Genomic DNA, 18616 nt, shown 5'->3' on the forward strand with positions numbered 1-18616 from the left:
CCCAAATCATGGAAGGCGCGGTCCTCCAACGTGCTCTTGGCCCTAACTTATCCCCACTTCAAAAGAAGCATTACGGAATAGGTATATTTTTTTTGGGAGTTGCTAGTGTCTAGATAATTCTAGGAAATACGACAGTACGTTGGGAAGCGTGCAATCCCGGTAGGGAGGACGCTGCGGAGACCATCTGCACCCAATAAGGGAGACAAAATGGAATTACATATGGACTAATCCCAAGGAGGGGGAGTGCGCATAAGAAGGTGGTTAGGTGGATAGGGATAGGGAAGACACGGGTCCACCCGGGGTGGGACTTAACTGTGGCAGAATAAGCATATGGGATCGCCAGATGGGATTGCACATAGCCGGCACCTATACCCAAAAACGCAGGCTGACCAACGGGCAGACCTAACGTAATGGGCCAGCAAGTCACTCCTCTGCTGAGTCAGTGCTGGGGGCCTCGGAGGAATCTGCAGGGCTCACCAAACGGGGAACTTTACTGACAGACAGGAAGGTGCACATCTCTCCGTGTTAGGAAAAAAGGCACCGCAAGTGTGTTACAACACCCCACCGAGTTGTTTCCTCAATCACCAAGGGTTACCTAATACCCTTGAGGAAACCGGCTCCACTCGCAGATTGTAAAACCTTGCAAATGTTTTGGGTGTCGCCCAGCCTGCAGCTCTACAAATGTCTGTTAATGTCTTATGCACATGCCCAAGAGGATGCAACACTCCGAGTGGAGTGCGCACGCACTCCCGGGGGACACGGCTGACCTCTGCTCAAATAAGCACATGAAATGGCCTCCACAATCCAGTGGGATAATCTTTGTTTGGACACGGCACTTCCCTGCTGCTAAGAGGATCTAAAGTACTGAGTACGGTCCACATAAATGCACAGGGCGCGAACTGGACAGAGTAAAGAAAGGGCTGGGTCTGCCTCCTCCGGGGGCAGTGCTTGCAGGGTTACTAACTGTTCTCTAAAGGGAGTGGTAGGAACCTTGGGCACATAACCCGGGCGGGGTCTCAGCATAACGTGAGAAAAATCCGGCCCGAATTCCAGGCACGAGTCACTGATCGAAAATGCCTCCAGGTCCCCGACCCTCTTAATGGAGGCCAACGCGACCAGCAGAGCTGTCTTTAAGCACAGAAATCTTAAGGATACTGAATCGAGTGGCTCGAAGGGATCTGAACGCAGGCTCGTGAGAACGAGGGCGAGATCCCAAGAGGGCATGAGAGGGGGGCGAATTGGATTAATTCGCCTAGCACCTCTGAGGAACCGGATGATGAGGTTATGCTTTCCCACGGTGCCACCAGCCACCGCATCGTGGTGAGCGGAGATGGCGGCAACGTAAACCTTGAGAGTGGAGGGCGACAGCCTGCTATCCAGCTTCTCTTGAAGGAAAGAGAGCACAACACTGATCTGGTAAGTTTGTGGGTCTTCTTTGCGAGAGACACACCATTTAGTGAATAGACTCCACTTCAGGGCGTAGGCGCGCCTTGTGGAGGGGGCTTTAGCCTGAGTGATGGTATCAACCACCGTAGACGGCAGGTTACCTAAGTCTTCCTCGCATCTAGGGACCACACAGGGAGGTTCCAGAGATTGGGGCGAGGGTGCCAGATGGGCCGTTGCGAGGAGGGAGAGCTCTGACATCCAGGTCCGGTTGGGCCAGAGTGGCGCAACTAGCAGAACCTGCTCCTCATCCTCCCTGACCTTGCACAGTAGCTGCGCGATTAGGCTCACTAGGGGAAACGCATACTTGCGTGTGCCCTGAGGCCAGCTGTGGGCTAGTGCATCCGTGCTGAGAGTGCCCTCAGTCAGGGAATAGAACAACTGGCAATGAGCGTTCTCGGGGGAGGCAAACAGATCGATCTAGGCCTCCCCGAATCGCGCCCATATCAGCTGAACAGACTCGGGGTGGAGTCTCCATTCTCCAGAGTGAATCTGCTGCTGTGAGAGCGCATCGGCTGCACGGTTGAGCATACCTGGGATGTGAATGCCGCGCAGCGATTTCAGCCGTGGATGACTCCTGAGGAGCAGACGGCGGGCAAGCTGAGACATGCGGCGAGAGCGCGTACCCCCCATGTGGTTGATATACGCTGCCGCCGCCGTACTGTCCGTCCTGACCAGCACGTGTTGCTGCTCCAACACCGGAGAAAAACGGTGGAGAGTGAGGAACACTGCCAACAGCTCTAGGCGATTGATACACCAATGCAGCTGGGCACCTTTCCACAGGCCCGGAGCTGCATGCCCGCAACACATGGTTCCCCAGCCCGTGTTGGAAGCATCTGTTTAGAAAACAACATGACTGGACACCTGTCTCAGAGGCACACCGACCTGCAGGAACGAGGGGTCGTTCCAGGGGCTGAGGGTGCAGCGACACAGCGCAGTAACAGAGACTCTGTGTGCACCCGCATGCCATGCGCTTCTTGGAACTCGATCTAGAAGCCAGTGCTGAAGTGATCTCATATGGAGCAGTCCGAGCGGCGTGACAGCCGCAGCGGATGCCAAGTGCCCCAGGAGCCTCTGAAAGTATTTCAGTGGGAGCACTACTTTGCTGTCGAGCTCCCTCAGACAGTTCAGCAACAGGCGAGCGCGCTCTCCAGAGAGGCGCGCTACCATGGTGACCGAGTCCAGCTCTATCCCGAGAAAAGAGATCCTCTGCACCGGGGCGAGTTTGCTCTTTTCCCAGTTGACCTGCAACCCCAATAGGCGAAGATGCAGGAGCACCTAGTCTCTGTGCATAGTCAATTGCTCCCGCGAGTGGGCTAAAATCAGCCAGTCATCGAGATAATTGAGTACACTGATGCCCGCGAGCCGAAGAGTTTGGTGAAGACCCGCGGAGACAGAGAGAGCCCAAAGGAGAGGACCTTGTATTGCCATGCATGACCCTCGAACGCAAACCGCAGAAGCTGACGGTGGCGCGGATGAATGGAGACATGAAAATACACGTCCTTCAGGTCTATAGCTGCAAACCAATCCTGAGGACGAACGCATCGGCTGGAGGAACTGGCCCGATTGCACCCTTCGCCAGGAGGGCAGCAATCTCCTCTCGCAAGACAGGGGCAGACAGGGGATTGACCCTGATTAAATACATGCCCGTGAACTTGGGAGGCCGTTACGGGAACTGAAGCTCGTAGCAGAGTCTGATCGTGCGTATGAGCCACCGTGAGGGGCTGGCCCGCGCTAACCAGGCAGGCAGAGCCCTCGCTAATGGCGTCATTGCAACAATCGCTGACGTACCAGCGGTGGGGCAGCGCGGAGCGGATGTGCTGATCCAGGGAGCGCGAGGGTCCCACAGAAGAGCTGGAGGAGAGCGATTCGCTCTGGCTCCGCACCCTGACTCCGGAGAGGGGGCTTGGGGGCTGGGAGAAGGGAGACCGAGCTGAGAGGTGGCGCGTACCAGACTGGTAGGGCTTGAGCTGTGACATCCGGGGAAGGGGAAAAGTGCTCTTTTACAGAATTCTTGGTGGCACTGAAAAGTACCGTTGGAATATGGGCCCCGCCCTCCAGAGGGGAAGAGCAAATTTCCTCCTCTCCGGATGGCCTGTCTCAGGGACACTTCGCGGTCCGTTTACCACACTTAGCGGCGCCCTGGGCAGGAGGGGCTGCCGGCTTCCGGCGTGCTCGATGCGCCCGCTTCGCCGGAGGCGGAGGCAGGGGCGGGGCAGCAGCCGTTGGCGGGGGTGGATGGCTCGGCGGACGGAGCGGGCTTACGGTCCCGCCGATAGATGACATTGCCCATCGCATCCGACTGCTCCTTCACCGCCTTGAACTCCTGGGTGAATTCACGGACGGTGTCGCCGAACAGGCCAGCCTGGGATATGGGTGAGTCAAAAAAGCAAACTTTGTCAACATCGCGCATATCAGCCAGGTTTAGTCAGAGGTGGCGTTCCTGGACCACAAGTGTGGACATCGTCTTCCCCAGCGCACACGCGGCGGACTTAGTAGTCTGAAGAGCATAGTCGGTCGCGGTGCGCAGCTCGTGTAACAAGCCTGGGTTAGACCCACCCTCGTGCAGCTCGGCCAGCACCTGCGCTTGGTAGCGCTGGTAGGTGGCCATCGCATGCAAGGCAGCAGCAGCCTGGCCCGCAGCCTTGTAAGCTCTAGCTCCGAGGGAGGCAGATAACCTACAGGCTTTGGACGGGAGATGGTGCGGACCGCGCCAAGTAGGGGCGCCACGCGGACAGAGATTGACCGCAATGGCACGCTCCACTGGCGGGATCGCCTCATACCCCCTGGCAGCTCCACCATCCAGGGTGGTGAGGGCGGAGGTGGACGCAGCCCGGGCAGAGAAAGGTGCCCTCCAGGACTGCGTGAGCCTACTGTGCACCTCCGGGAAAAGGGGACGAGAGGCTTCAAAGGCTTCGCCTTCTTGTCCTCTACGTAACACCCATCTAGTCGGTCCGGCCGCGGGGCTGGGTGATGAACCCAACCCGACGGCCATAGCAGCCCGGGAAAGCACGGCCAACGTGTCCACTTCAGGGTCCGTTTTGACGGCGCTCACTTGCCCAGAGGGGGCGAGCGGGTCCGGATCATCGTCGGACAATGAAAGCCCACCCTCCGATGCCGGGGAGGACATCTGTGTCTGTGTGTGTGTGTGCTCTCTCCTCTCCCGACTGCTCCTCCCGTTCTCCTTAAGAAGGGAGTCTCTCCGGCCCAATCACTAGAAAGACAGATGTTATTTATCATTTCTGATTGACCCGCTGATTAGCAGCCGGGCTCCTAGCATGCTCTCCCCCCTTATTGGGTGTTCGATCACGCTTACCTCTCCACAATAGCGTTTGCTGGTGCCAGATGTGCTTATATGCTCAGTTAATTGGCAATGCAGTACACCTTTGCAAGCTTACGCTGCCAATTCATTGTTTTCATTGGCCCGTTCAATACTCTTTCAGACAAGCGGCTTCAGAACTGAAACCTCCCATACGTGGATTTTAACATCAAATCCACTTATAGCACTGGGGTTCCCCAACCGAAGAGGAACCAGCGATCTCTGGCGAACGATCGCTGGTTATGTAACAAGGACAATGCTGAGACTTTGGTGAGTCAATCATGCGATTGCAATTGCTTATGTTCCTATTGCAATCAGATTCAAAGAGATGTTTTATATCTGTTTTTAAATATTATTAAATAAGTTAGGAAATGACCCATGACAACTTTAACGTAAAACAGTTTGGTAAGTTTATCTTCGGCCCATGGCTCTTACTGATATTTGGTTTCTGGCCCTTCATATGAAAACATTTGGTCACCCCTGGATAACACTGTATGGAATGAGAACCAGCAGTTCTTTGGTCAGGTTATGAAAACACAATGAACATCAGATTGACTCAAAACATCATCCAAGACCAGCGACAAGATGATCCCAAGGATTCCATATCCGGGACCAGGCCATATCCTGAGCTGCTGATAGTCGTGGGGAGTGGAGAACATGTGTCTGATTCCAGTGACGCTCCAGGGACAGACGAGTCTTCGCTAAGGCCATCTTCCAGCCTCTACCACGGTGACTGAAGCTCTGCACAAGACTTTTGGCCAGCGGAGAAATTAAAATGGTCGTGCCCAACTGAGTCTGGTTCTCTCAAGGTTTTTTTTTCTTCACTCCCATCAGGTGAAGTTTTTTTCCCTCTCCGCTGTCGCCACTGCCTCGCATGGTTCAGGATTGGTAGAGCTACGCATCAATGAATTTGCTCTTCAGTGTCTGAACTCTCAGTAATGATTAAATCACACTGAACTGAGCTAAACTGAACTGAACTTAAACACTAAAAACTGAACTGCACTGTTTCAGTTACTATGACCATTTATGTGAAGCTGCTTTGACACAATCTACATTGTAAAAGCGCTATACAAATAAAGCTGAATTGAATTGAACATATTGACTTTTTTTTACGAAACATACCTGAATTATCAGGAGAAACAAAATCACAAGAAAACTTCAGTGTCTTTCCTCAGGCGCAGCTTAGTAGAATCTGAAGTAAACAAAACAAGTATCGCCACGGTAACCCACAGTGCATGCTTTCTCAACTATGGATGTTATTTTGTTTCAAACCCAGTCATTAGTAGTGATAGTAAATTACTTTTACAGTACATACATAAATAAATAGATACACTAATGACAAAACAAACATTACTACTGTGGATACACAATGGTGTATCACACCAGCAGGGGCTGGTGAAGAATGGCTCATGTCCCTTACAGACAGAGGGCTCTATTTTGACGGTCCATGCGCAAAGTGCAAATCGCAGGGTGCAAACGAATTCAGGTGTGTCAGAATCCACTTTTGCTATTTTAAGGACGGAAAAATCCGCTTAGCGCCATGGTGCATGGTCTAAAAGGGTTAAGTTTATTTTCTTAATGAGTTATAGGTGTGTTTTGAGAATAAACCAATAACTCATTAAGAAAATAAACTCAACCCTTTTAGACCATGCGCCACGGCGCTAAGCAAATTTTTCCATTTTTTTTTTCCCTCTCCGCTTTCGCCACTGGCTTGCATGTTTCAGGATCTGTAGAGCTACACATCACAATGATAACATTATACAAAAGCAAATTGTTATGAATGAACTGAAAAAGCTTCTCGAGATGAAGAAGGCATGAAGGCAGTGGTTTTTATATTTATGTAGGCTACAAAATAATATGTTTTGTAATATTTTAATCCTTTATATTTATATTCCACAGCGCCAAGTGAATTTTTCCGTCCTTAAAATAGCAAAAGTTTGATTGGATCCAATCAATGACTCCTCAGATTTTGGGGAATCACTGATTGGATCCAAGACCAGCGACGAGATGATCCCAAGGTGTCCATATCCGGTACCAGGAGAGCATGAGACTGATTCCAGTGATGCTCCAGGGACAGACGAGTCTTCGCTGAAGCCAGCTTCCAGCCTCCACTGCTGAGACTGCAGCTCTGCACAAGACTTTTGGCCAGCGGAGAAATTAAAATGGTCGTGCCGAACTGAGTCTGGTTTCTCTCAAGGTTTTTTTTCTTCACTCTCCTATCGGTGAAGTTTTTTTTCCCTCCGCTGTCGCCACTGGCTTGCATGTTTCAGGATCTGTAGAGCTACACATCGATGAATTTGCTCTTCAGTGCTTGGACTCTCAGTAATGATTTTAACCACACTGAACTGAGCTAAACTGAACTGAACTTAAACGCTAAAAACTGAACTACACTGTTCCAGTTACTATGACCATTTATGTGAAGCTGCTTTGACACAATCGACATTGTAAAAGTGCAATACAAATAAAGCTGAATTAAATTGAATTTGCTATTTACATGACGTAAAGTGTAGGTGGAAAAACTGAGCATTTCACTTGCAAGAAAACAGTTAAACAGAGCATCTACAGCGCGAGAATGAGAGATAAATTATTAACTTTCACTTTCACTCTCGTGGATAGGGAAACCTTGTACACACAGACATCAATTAGCCTATAAATAATTAGTTTTGTTTGTTAAGCGCAAAAATTAGTTTCAAAACTATTTCTAAATTCAGTTCTAATTTCCAGCAAACGAATAAATGAATAATAATAACAAAGTGTGCTCAAAAACCTGAGTTATATCCTAAAACACATGCTGTGCCCCATATGGTCTAAAACCTGACAGGTGGACAAATCTAAGCTTGTTTTTAAGCAAACAAATATAAATATAGATATAATAAATAATACTGCTAATAATAATAACATTATACAAAAGCAAATTGTCAAGAATGAACTGAAAAAGCCTCCCGAGATGAAGAAGGCATGAAGGCAGTGGTTTTTATATTTATGTAAGCTACAAAATAATATGTTTTGTAATATTTTAATCCTTTATATTTATATTCTATATATATCCTTATTATATACTATATATACCCTGAATATTTTAATTATTTTTCATATGTAAAGATATTTGCGTATTGCTTTGCATCTCATGCGCCACATTGCGCCGGGTGTATGATAGGGCCCAGAGCCTCCAAAATCACATAACTATTTGTGATGTTTCCCATTTTGGCATGCAAAGCTGACCCTGGAAACAGGTCTAGGGTGCTGTAAATAATTTTGATGGTTTCTGCACATGTCTGTAATCATAGGAAAAAAGAAAAATTTATCTACCATAATCTATGCAAAAGTTATTGCTTTCCAACTGATGAGAGGTGCTGTACAAGCCACAGGGGTTGATCCTTGTACATATAAAAGGATTACACAGCGTAAGGTAAGAGATGACAGCTGTCTGTGCTATCTGGGGCTGCTTTTTGATCATGAATGTATTGTTTACACTTCTGCGCCACGGAAACACCGCGATTCATTTGACAACTGTTTGATATGTGAATATAATTCAGTAAAAAGAATGCTAGAACTGTATGAGCACCGGCAAGAGCTTTCATTTGAGCTATAACTTGTACATGTGTCATATATGAAAAATATGAAAATGAACTAATGTTCAATACCCAGCTCTGATATCCAAAATTCTGTGTATTTAAGTGTAAATAACTTTTGTACAGTAGAATAAAAACCAAAGTGATGCATATGTGCATAAAATATAGATTCTACACTTTCAAACAAAACCACTTACGGGGGTCTGGTGCACTGCTAGCCCTTTAAATCCTAAAGTGAACGTCGATGACGTCACAGACCCAGTACCGGGTCCGCAGAGTTTAACTGGTTAAAAAAGAAATTACTGAGACTTGTTTAAAGAGTTTTAACGCATCACCATATAAAATGGCTTCGCTTTAATGAACAAGTTCAAAATAAGCAATCAAAGACAACAGCAAGAAGTCTTCATCACAACGCTTGATTTAACAAAGGATTTGCTATATGTACACTACTAAACACAGCGTCTCAGTTCTAGCATGAATGCTTTTTTTGGACATACGTAGCCGTTGCAGTTAACACAGGAGAGATGAGCAGTCTGGATGAGATTCTTGTTTTTAACAAGTAACACACACCAGTAAAATCCATTCCATGACCTGAATTATAAAACTGCTGATTTGCCTTCATGTGGACCAACCTGCAGTCAAAATATAATAGTAAATCTGGAATGGTTCGCCATCATGCAAAGCCAGCAAAAGCTGGAAATCAGGGAAGCAAATCTTGTGTTATGGTATTTAAAAAAAAATTTGTAAAAAGCTAAAACAGCAGTACCCTACTGAAAAAAACAGCTTAAACCAGCCTAGGCTGGTTGTCTGGTTTTAGCTGGTTGACCAACAAGGTTTTAGAGGGGTTTTGGTCATTTCCAGGCTGGTTTTCAGCCATTTCCAGCCTGGTCTTAGCTGGTCAGACTGGAAGATGACCAGCTAAAACCAGCTTGACCAGCCTAGCCAGGCTGGGAGCCCAGCCAAAACCAGTTATGTCCAGCTTAAACCAGGCTGGTCAAGCTGGATTTAGCTGCTAGAAATGGCTGGAAACCAGCCTGGAAATCGCCAAAACCCTTCTAAAACCAGGCTGGTCAACCAGCTACAACCTGCCAACCAGCCTAGGCTGGTTTAAGCTGGATTTTTCAGCAGGGTAACCTGTCTACCATATTCTATTAAAATGTTTTCAACTAATCTAACACTCAGTTAGCGTTGACACATCAATATAAATCCGAGCTCGCATCTGGAGGCTCTCCATAAAGGCTCTGCGAATTAAACGAGCAGGTATTCCCTGAGGTGCAAGGACCTGAGAGACGGTGGTACTTTCACGAGCCCTCCGTGCCTTATTCAGCCGGATGTGCACATTGTAGTATGTCTGATTGTTATGGATTATGGAACTCTGCAAGTCAACACGAAGATTTGCAGAGGATATCAGATTGGAGCGAGCCTCGTCCACCAGATACTCATTGTGCCATTTACTGGTTAATTTTTCCACCTCATGCCTGAATTGAATACCATCAGTGATGTCCCTAGAAGCTGGCTCAGCACTAAAGTGAGTTATAATGATCTTTCCCTTGTCCACCCTTGTGCATATCACAATTTTCTGGGGTTCATTATCAGAGTTTCTACTACTGCTATTTGTAGAGGTGATGTAGGAGCATTCTGCAGCTTCAACGGGCCCACAGTAACCATGTTCTGTCTCTGAGGTCCAGCACCAGTTGTAAGTTTTGCCATGTAAGCCACAGAAGTGATCTGAGTGACAGGCATGACCATTATAGGCTACATCCACCTCTGGAGAGCATAATTCCCAGCCATTTGTATTGCCTATATTACACCTATAGTAATCTCCACTCTCGTAATACTCACAATCATCAAAGCAATAGTTATTATAATGAGTCCGGTGGACAAACACCTTTGGCTCCACTAGCCCGCAGTAACTCTGGCTTCCCTCCACTTCACACCAGTGGTAGTAGTCATTATGTTTTTCACATGGGCTGTCTTCCTTACACGGCCTATTCAAGTAATCTGTGTTTTCAGAAGGCGAACAGTAAGCCGTTCCACTTGCAACATTGCACCAATTGTAGGTTTTATCTTTTTTTCCACAGTAATTTTGACACGGCCCACCTATATTTCCAAAATGTTTGTTGTCATCTCTCACCAGCCCACAGTATCCCCACTTAAATAAACCGACTTGGCATGAAAAGTAGCCGTTTTCACCCCTCTTGCATTCACTTGTTTCATGGCACCACCTTCCCAAATAGTCCATGTTTGCTTTCGGCGAACAGAACATTGTCTGGCACTGTCCATTGTTATCAATTGTTTTGCACTTATACTTGGCCCCATCTGTCTTGCAGTCTCCAATACAGCGTGTTCCTAGATGAGTCCAGAAAGTTTCCCCAGCACTCAGTGAACAGAAGACGAGGAGCAAAACCAGGGAGATGTTCAGATGCTCCATTCTTTCTGTGAAGAGAAGTAAATTAAACAAGCTCTTACTCTTTCGAGTACTTTACACTGAACAGCTTTGAACATTAGGAACTTACTTCAGGTCAACCCTAAACACCCTACCAAAAAATATTGAATCATTTGTTTGCTTTTATTTTTAACATTGACCTTTCTTACATTTTTGTGTGGTTTATTCATAAACTTATTTTCACGTGCTTATGATCAACTCGGCTGGCTCCATATTAGCTCCGTAATCTGCCCTATTAGATGATTACGGAAGCATTATAAATAACCAGCGTTTTTCACTCCAGTTATCTTTATCTTGAAGCTTCCCCCCTTCCACCCCTACTTTCCCCCTTTTTCCAATAGGGCGACACGGTGGCCCAATGGCTAGCACTGTCGGCTCATAGCAAGAACACCGCTGGTTCAACCTCCTATTGGGCTGGTTGGGGTTTCTGTGCGAAGTTTACATGTTCTCCCTGTGTTCGCATGGGTTTCCCCCGGTTTCCTCTCACCGTCCAAAAACATAAACCATAGCCCAGGGGTCACCAATCTCGGTCCTGGAGGGCCGGTTGTCCCTGCAGGGTTTAGCTCCAAATTGCCTCAACTCAGCTGCCTGGATGTTTCAAGTATACCTAGCAAGACCTTGATTAGCTTGTTCAGGTCCCTCCAGGACCAAGTTTGGTGACCCCTGCCATAGCCAATTGACTAAACCAAATTATCACCTAAGACAGCCTTAGTTTACACTTCTCACACGCGACAAGCAGGGGAGTTCTCGAGACCTACAAGAGCTCGAACTCAACTCTCGCCCTTCTAGCAAGAGGGAGCCCTGGGCTCGAGGATATTACGAGCTCAGGGCTCTCACCCGGGACAGCATGCCAAATACACTTTATTGATTATTAGCTAAGTGTGAACTCTTGAAATGAGAATTTAAAAGTAGTAGATCAAAAGATCACAGGCAGTGTCACCATCTAACATACAGTGGTGTAAAATTACAAATACTCAAATTACTTTAATTAAGTAGATTTTTTCTCAGGAATGTTTATTTACTAAGTACTAATTTAATAATAAAAATTTGAACTTTTGCTTTACCTTAAGAACATTTTTAGTGCAGTATCGTTACTTTTACTACAGTGGCCGGGAAGTGCAAAACAACATCACAAAGTGTGAAACGCTTTTACGAAGCTCGAGACATATTTACATTTTGGAAAAATGTTTTACTAGGGCTGTCAAATGATTAAAAAAATTAACATAATTAATCATGATTAATCACAAAATGCCGTATTCGTTACAGAAATAAAAACACAGGCATGTAAGTGCCATTTGAATTTTAAAACAATCCATGCAAAAAACAAACAATAATGCTTTCCATGTTGGATTCTTAGTGGAGGGGGTTCGCTCACTATATATATGGTGGCCGCCTAGGTCACCTCTATGGACGTGCCGGCCTTGAACACACGTCAGCCACAACAGGAAATAAAAAAACTGCAACTTCGTTATTCGCGTTATTTTTTAATGCGTAAAATGTTTCTAATTAATCATGAGCGTTAACGCCCCAATTTTTACCTATCATAAGACACAATTACATATAAAAAACAATTTTTCCAAGGACCAAACTAATTTATATTTTAGAAAAAAAAAAGGCACAAAACACTTTTACCATGCCTGGGTTCCGTTCTTTGTACCTTGCTTAAATGATCTAAGATGGTTTGGCAGATCCTGGATCTGTTAATCTTGATAACTGATCTCTCGCTAATTTGGTTCTTCAAACGAGTTCGCAAATCAGATTAGAATGTCTGGATAAACTGATCTGAGATCGCTGCGTGTGTTGTGAAGGACAGATCTAGCGATCCTAGAAACCATGATCAGCAATGCAACAATTGGCTGACGGCACAGCAGCGTAATGACATCATCTGATTAATATTCAATTATCCATGTGAGCAAAATTACATCAAATTAGCAGTAAACGGTTTGTTAAATATGACACGCAAGAACCTTCCACATTTGTTGTGAGTTGCAGGCTTTACACTTTCATGTGTGATGAGTATTCATCATGTATTTCAATGCAAATCAATGTATTTAGTTCCACATTTAGAAAAGATTTTCTTTATTATAGTAACCGTCTTTTAATTGGTGTAAAGAATAACTGGTTGTTTACAAAAGAATTTTGATATTGGTAAAGGCGTCTGCAACTTTTGTGAAGCATCAAATCACTATTAACTATCAAAACATGTTTATGACTGCATAAATGTATTATTGATTTTAAAAAAAGTCACATATTGTGCATTATCATACACAAATTGTACTAAAGCGATCTAAAAAGTTCATACTAATAAGTTTTCTCTTTACACCACCAGGTGGCAGTCTTTACTTTCATTTCGAGGGTGCAGATTGCATACGTTTTAGTAATATATATAACTTTATGTATTAACTATAACTATATATATATATATAAATATATATATATATATATATATATATATATATATATATATATATATATATATATATATATATATATTTATATATATATATATATATATAGTTATAGTTAATACATAAAGTTATATATATATATATATATATATATATATATATATATATATATATATATATATATATATATATATATATATATATATATATATATATTCCCAAGTGTATATAACTACTACTGTAAGAAAATATCAGAATTCTGAACTTTTCTTACAGTAGTAGTTATATACATTCGGGAAAATAGTATTATTGTATTATCTTTGCTTGAACTGAGCCGATCTAATCCAGTTTATATGAATTGAACCTGCTCCCGACCAGGTTTGAGCTAGCAGAACTGTTGCTATGACAACAACTCTCGGATCAGCTTTGAAGAACGAAACGATCCTGCATCATGTCAAATCGCCAATATCCAAATCCAGCTAACTGAGTAATCACGTACGAAGAACGGACCCCTGAAACAAATTTACAATAACACTAACACTAACTCACTAGGGGCCTGTACAAAGACATGCATTGAATTAAGACTAAAACATTGCTTATGGATAAAGCTGTAAATGTGTGTACGCAGTAAAAATATCAGATGTATGAAACACTGCGTACACGGAATCCCACACATATTCTTTTTATTTATCTGAATTAACGTGAAACTGAGCGCACGTGCACAAGAGAAAAACCCCTCCCTGCTTCTTCCCCCGTATAAATATGGTAATAAGTCTACTTTGGCAAAACCATAAGAAAAAGCAATTGCCAAAGCAAGCAAGAGGAGAAACTTCACAGAATGTGAATTGGAGGTGCTCCTATTGGAGGTAGACCGGAGAAAAACTGTGTTATTTGCAAGATGAAAAGGTGCAGGTTAAGAGGAGAACAGTGGCGCTAAGTCAATGGGACTCTATTATATTATGATTGCATAATAGTCTAATATTCTGTTGCATAATATTAAATATTAAATATATATTAGACATATTAGACATAATATGTTGCATATTAATATCGTAATTGTATTTTTTTTTTTTGTAAAATCTTTATATACGTTACATGTGTGAGCATGGGTCACGAGTTAACACGACTCCTAAGGCACAGGTACACATGAGTCTACAACTATGAAAAAACATAGTTTGAGCAACTGATGAAGCTTCGATTAGTCATTCAGAGCTATTCTATCAGCGGGAGAGTTTGTAGAAACATGTTAACTCGAGTGCATGTAACTACAACATGTAAACATGTTAACATCGATGGAAACACGTCAACACGAATCCACTACCACAGCAAAGCACATTTTGACTGATGAAGATATCAAAACACTTTCTGTATTGTTCTGAGTAGCTCAGTTAGATAAGTTGATGCTTAAGTGCTAAAGCTTTTTACTACACGAGATTGAATCACATTTATGACATGTAATTATTTTTTAGATAAATTTTGGTTAAATACTGTTCTGCTACGCAGATATTAAAATCAATAATGCTCACAATGACACTGACGTAATAAGAAGCTTTATTTGGTGTGGGCATGTTTGTTGCTGTGAAAAAGTGACGAATCTGCCAATCTGCAAACGTAAATAGCTTAAATCTGGAAAGGGACACCAGTTTAAACAGTCATCAGTTAAACAGTAACACCGGCCAACGTATTTTACTCCACTACTTTCCTTAAACCTGCAGTCACTACTTTATTTTTTCTCGTCTGTGAGGATTAGAAAATTCAGTCCTGTGATTTCGGTCCAATCAAATTGCACATAGAAGTAAAGAGGTTAACTGCATCAAAATGTACTACCTCAAGACATGGGCGATTTATAATAGTAAACTGTTTAGAAGCATTAAAAGCGTCCAAGAAGATGTCCAAAATCTTTAAACACAATGACCCAGAAATGTTTACTGTATGATGACCGAAAGGGCCTTAAACATCTACAGGCACACGATATCAACATGATGTCAGATTGATGCTGTACCCCAACATCGCGTTCCATTTTTTTTGGAAGTGAAAATCGGGTTGATGCCAGAACACTTAAAAAGTAAGATGTCCAACCTAAAATCAATCAAATATCAACGTCTAATGATATTACAACGTTGTGTGGATGTTGCCACTATGACATCTATCAGATGTTGGGTTTTAGTTGCCGTACCTGATGAATAAATGTCAGTGTTTGACATCAATATGATGTTGGTTTAAGATGTTGGCTTGACGCTGGATTTAGGTTACTTTCTAACACATTCAAAATCAAACAAATGTCATTTGACATCGTTATTGAACATCAAAATAACGTTGTCCTTAGACACTGGATAGACATTGAAGTTTGGTCACCTGACATCACAACCTAAATCTAACCTAAGATGAATGTCTTATGACGTTGTGTGCCTGCTGGACAAAAGTGCACTACACACTGCAAAAAATGCTTTTCTCGCTTAGATTTTTTGTCTTGTTTCTAGTCTAAATATATAAAATTTCTTATATCAAGAAGCATTTTCTAGATAAGCAAAACATATTGTCTTGTTTTGAGAAATAATATGCTAATATTAAAAGAGTTTTTCTTAAAACAAGCAAAATAATCTGCCAATTGGGTCAGCAAATTAATCTTGTTTTTTCTTTTAACGTAACATTATTTTGCTTACCCCATCGACAGATTATTTTGCTTGTTTTAAGAAAAAACTCTTGATATTAGAATATTATTTCTTAAAACAAGACAATATGTTTTGCTTGTCTAGAAAATTCTTCTTGATTTAGGTATTTTTAGATATTTGGACTAGAAACAAGACAAAAAATCTAAGTAAGAAAAGCATTTTTTTGCAGTGCAGAATGTTACGTTTACACACACACATGCACAAATTAGATGTAAATGCATCAGCTTTTAACAGCATAATACTCACTACTCGCTACTCTTGAGTACTTTTAAAAGGTCTACTTTTTACTCATACTTTGAGTATAATTCACAACAGATACTTTTACTCTGCTTGCACTACATTTTTAAACAGGTAATGGTACTTTTACTTGAGTATAATTTTTCAGCACTCTTTCTACCACTGCTAATATTCAAATGTCAATCCAAAACCAAGGCCCTCTTAAATCCTCAGTCAACCTGAACATGGAGGTTAATCTAAATAAATAAGCACATCGTTGTGTTGTATGGACAGCCGAATAACCTACATATCTCCACAATCCATAAAGTTCAGTTCATACATTTAAATAATTTGTTCTCACCTTTTAATTGAGAGTGTAGTCAGCTATTCAGCAACCCTGGGCGGTGTCTGATACAGAGAGGTTCGGCTTCTTAGGGCTTGATGAGAGTACGTGTTCAGGCTCAGATCATAGGTTATAAAAGAAATTACTCTGAGACTATGCTATATATACTCTTCTGAATACAGAGTTTCTGAATTTCAGCATTAGCACCTTTTTTGGGCATAAATCCAGTTTGACCTTTTGCTTGCTGATGTTGTAACTAGTTCTTGTGACAAGGCAAAACATTCATTCATAGCAGTTGCAGGTTAGCAGAGATAAGCAGTGACGCTTCTTTTTTTTCCACGCATAATGCACCGACGTTTCATTCCTTCTACACTCTGTGTTTTAAAAGTACTGACCATCTTAATGCTACTAAAAATTGCATACGAAAAAAAAAAGAACACATAGTCTAGTTCAGGGGTCTCAAACTCAATTTACCTGGGGGCCGCAGGAGGCAAAGTCTGGGTGAGGCTGGGCCGCATAAGGGATTTCACACAAAAAAAGTCCTCAAATGTCATTATTAACAGTTTTAATGATTTCTTCTGAACATGAAGGGTCCTGAACATTAATAGAACATTGAGTAAAGATTATGAACAGTTCTTCTGAACATGGCATCTTTTGCCTACTCCATACTGCCAGAGACTTGACAGCGCTTCTTCTCACAAATCTGAACCACATTTGGCTTTAGAGCAGAAGCAGTTGAGACCCTCAGTATGGCTTGAAGATGATCATCATTAAGTCTAGACCTGTACTTTGACTTATTGAAGTTCAAGGTGGAGAATAACTTCTCACACAGAAAAAAGTGGGGGAACTCACTCAAAACTTCCATTCCCTCACCTAAAAAAAAGGCGTATATATGTATAAATAAAACACCCCCACCCCACTCCAGTCACATCAGTCTGTACCAGCCTGTATCTACCTATAATATATATAAGATGCAGGCTGTAGCTAGGTAGGTGGCAGGCTGCAGATAGGTAGCTAAGTGGCAGGCAGGGGCGGGAACAGCTTACCTTGGTTCTGGCCGGCGCGAGTTCCCTCCTAACACTTCCCGCCTGTCACAGCCTCTCCCCGCTCTGCTGATTCTGTCAGTGTACAGCGGTCGGCGCGGGCCACAAAATATTGCACTGAGGGCCGCAAATGGCCCGCGGGCCGCGAGTTTGAGACCCCTGGGGCCTGTTTCAGTAAGGAGGTTCAAACAACTCAGAGTTTAAACTTGAACTTTGAGTTGATTTACAGAGAGATTAAAAACTCAGAGTTTTCGGTTTCAGAACAGCTGATCTGAGTTGGGTCAATCAACTTCGAGTAGACCAACTCAGAGTTAAGCGCGCACACCGTGACTTTAAAAAGGCATTATCAATGGAGCGCAGACATTACGAGTGACTATGGCAATATCTTATAAAAGAGATCAGCATTTCTTTCTCCGGCTGAACTTGATGTTCTCATGCAAAGTTATAGCAAATATGAGCGTATATATTTGAAAAGAAGCAACCATCAGTGAAGAAAAGACAGTTAGCTCCTCAAGTTAATGCCTAATTTCACTTTTAAAGTATTTAAATATTTAAGTATAATAAAATAAGTAATGTAATGTGTGACGTTTATTTTTTTTTCAAAACTTTTTTACACATTTATTAGTTTTAAATGATTTAACAGTGCACTTGTGTGTCTGCCTTTTTTATTGATCAAGTGAGGTTAATATAACATTTAGAAGGTAAGCAGTACTAAAAATAATTTTTAGAAAGAATAATAATCCCATTAATCTAGTTGCATGTCGAAGGTGAATTTAATTTAATTATTTATTAAAAAAGGACAAGCCATTCTCGTACAGTTCTTCTGTGTGTGACTAAAATGTAGGCAACAGCTATTATTCCATCCAAATATATTACATAAATTTATGTGCAAAACTGGAATATTGCATAAAAGATGCGAATAAAATTCCATCCAACGAGTCAAAGAGAAAAAAATCTTCACTTCCTGATTAAACTGGCACCAAATATCAAACAGAATTTACTGTGGTAGAAGAAGCTGCGTCAATTAATTCTTTATTTAGCTAATTAATGTACTTGCGCCTGGATGTCAGAAGACAATGCTGAAACACAATGAACACGTGGGGGCGTCTGAAGCCATGAGACGCGGAGACTATTGACACGCACCAGACGTTCGG

General features: G+C 42.9%; 2 protein-coding genes across 3 annotated transcripts in view; both read right to left on the minus strand.

Moving 5' to 3' along the window:
* Positions 1-18616, minus strand: part of LOC147845451 (uncharacterized) — a 140632-nt gene that overhangs the window by 18249 nt on the left and 103767 nt on the right. The window lies entirely within an intron of this gene.
* Positions 8650-16544, minus strand: LOC147845453 (uncharacterized). Of its 2 annotated transcripts, XM_087243686.1 has the most exons (3): positions 16438-16544; positions 9469-10770; positions 8650-9128 (listed from the first exon to the last, which is right to left on the minus strand). In XM_087243686.1, exon 2 carries the CDS (start codon positions 10763-10765, stop codon positions 9506-9508), a length of 1260 nt encoding a protein of 419 aa, XP_087099812.1. In that variant the 5' UTR covers positions 10766-10770; positions 16438-16544; the 3' UTR covers positions 8650-9128; positions 9469-9505. The 2 variants fall into 2 exon arrangements, with proteins under 2 accessions (XP_087099812.1, XP_087099811.1); XM_087243685.1 differs by having other exon boundaries at positions 8657-10770.

The sequence above is a fragment of the Danio rerio genome, chromosome 3 (assembly GCF_052040795.2).
Source record: "Danio rerio strain M-AB ecotype USA chromosome 3, GRCz13ab, whole genome shotgun sequence".
NCBI lineage: Eukaryota > Metazoa > Chordata > Actinopteri > Cypriniformes > Danionidae > Danio > Danio rerio.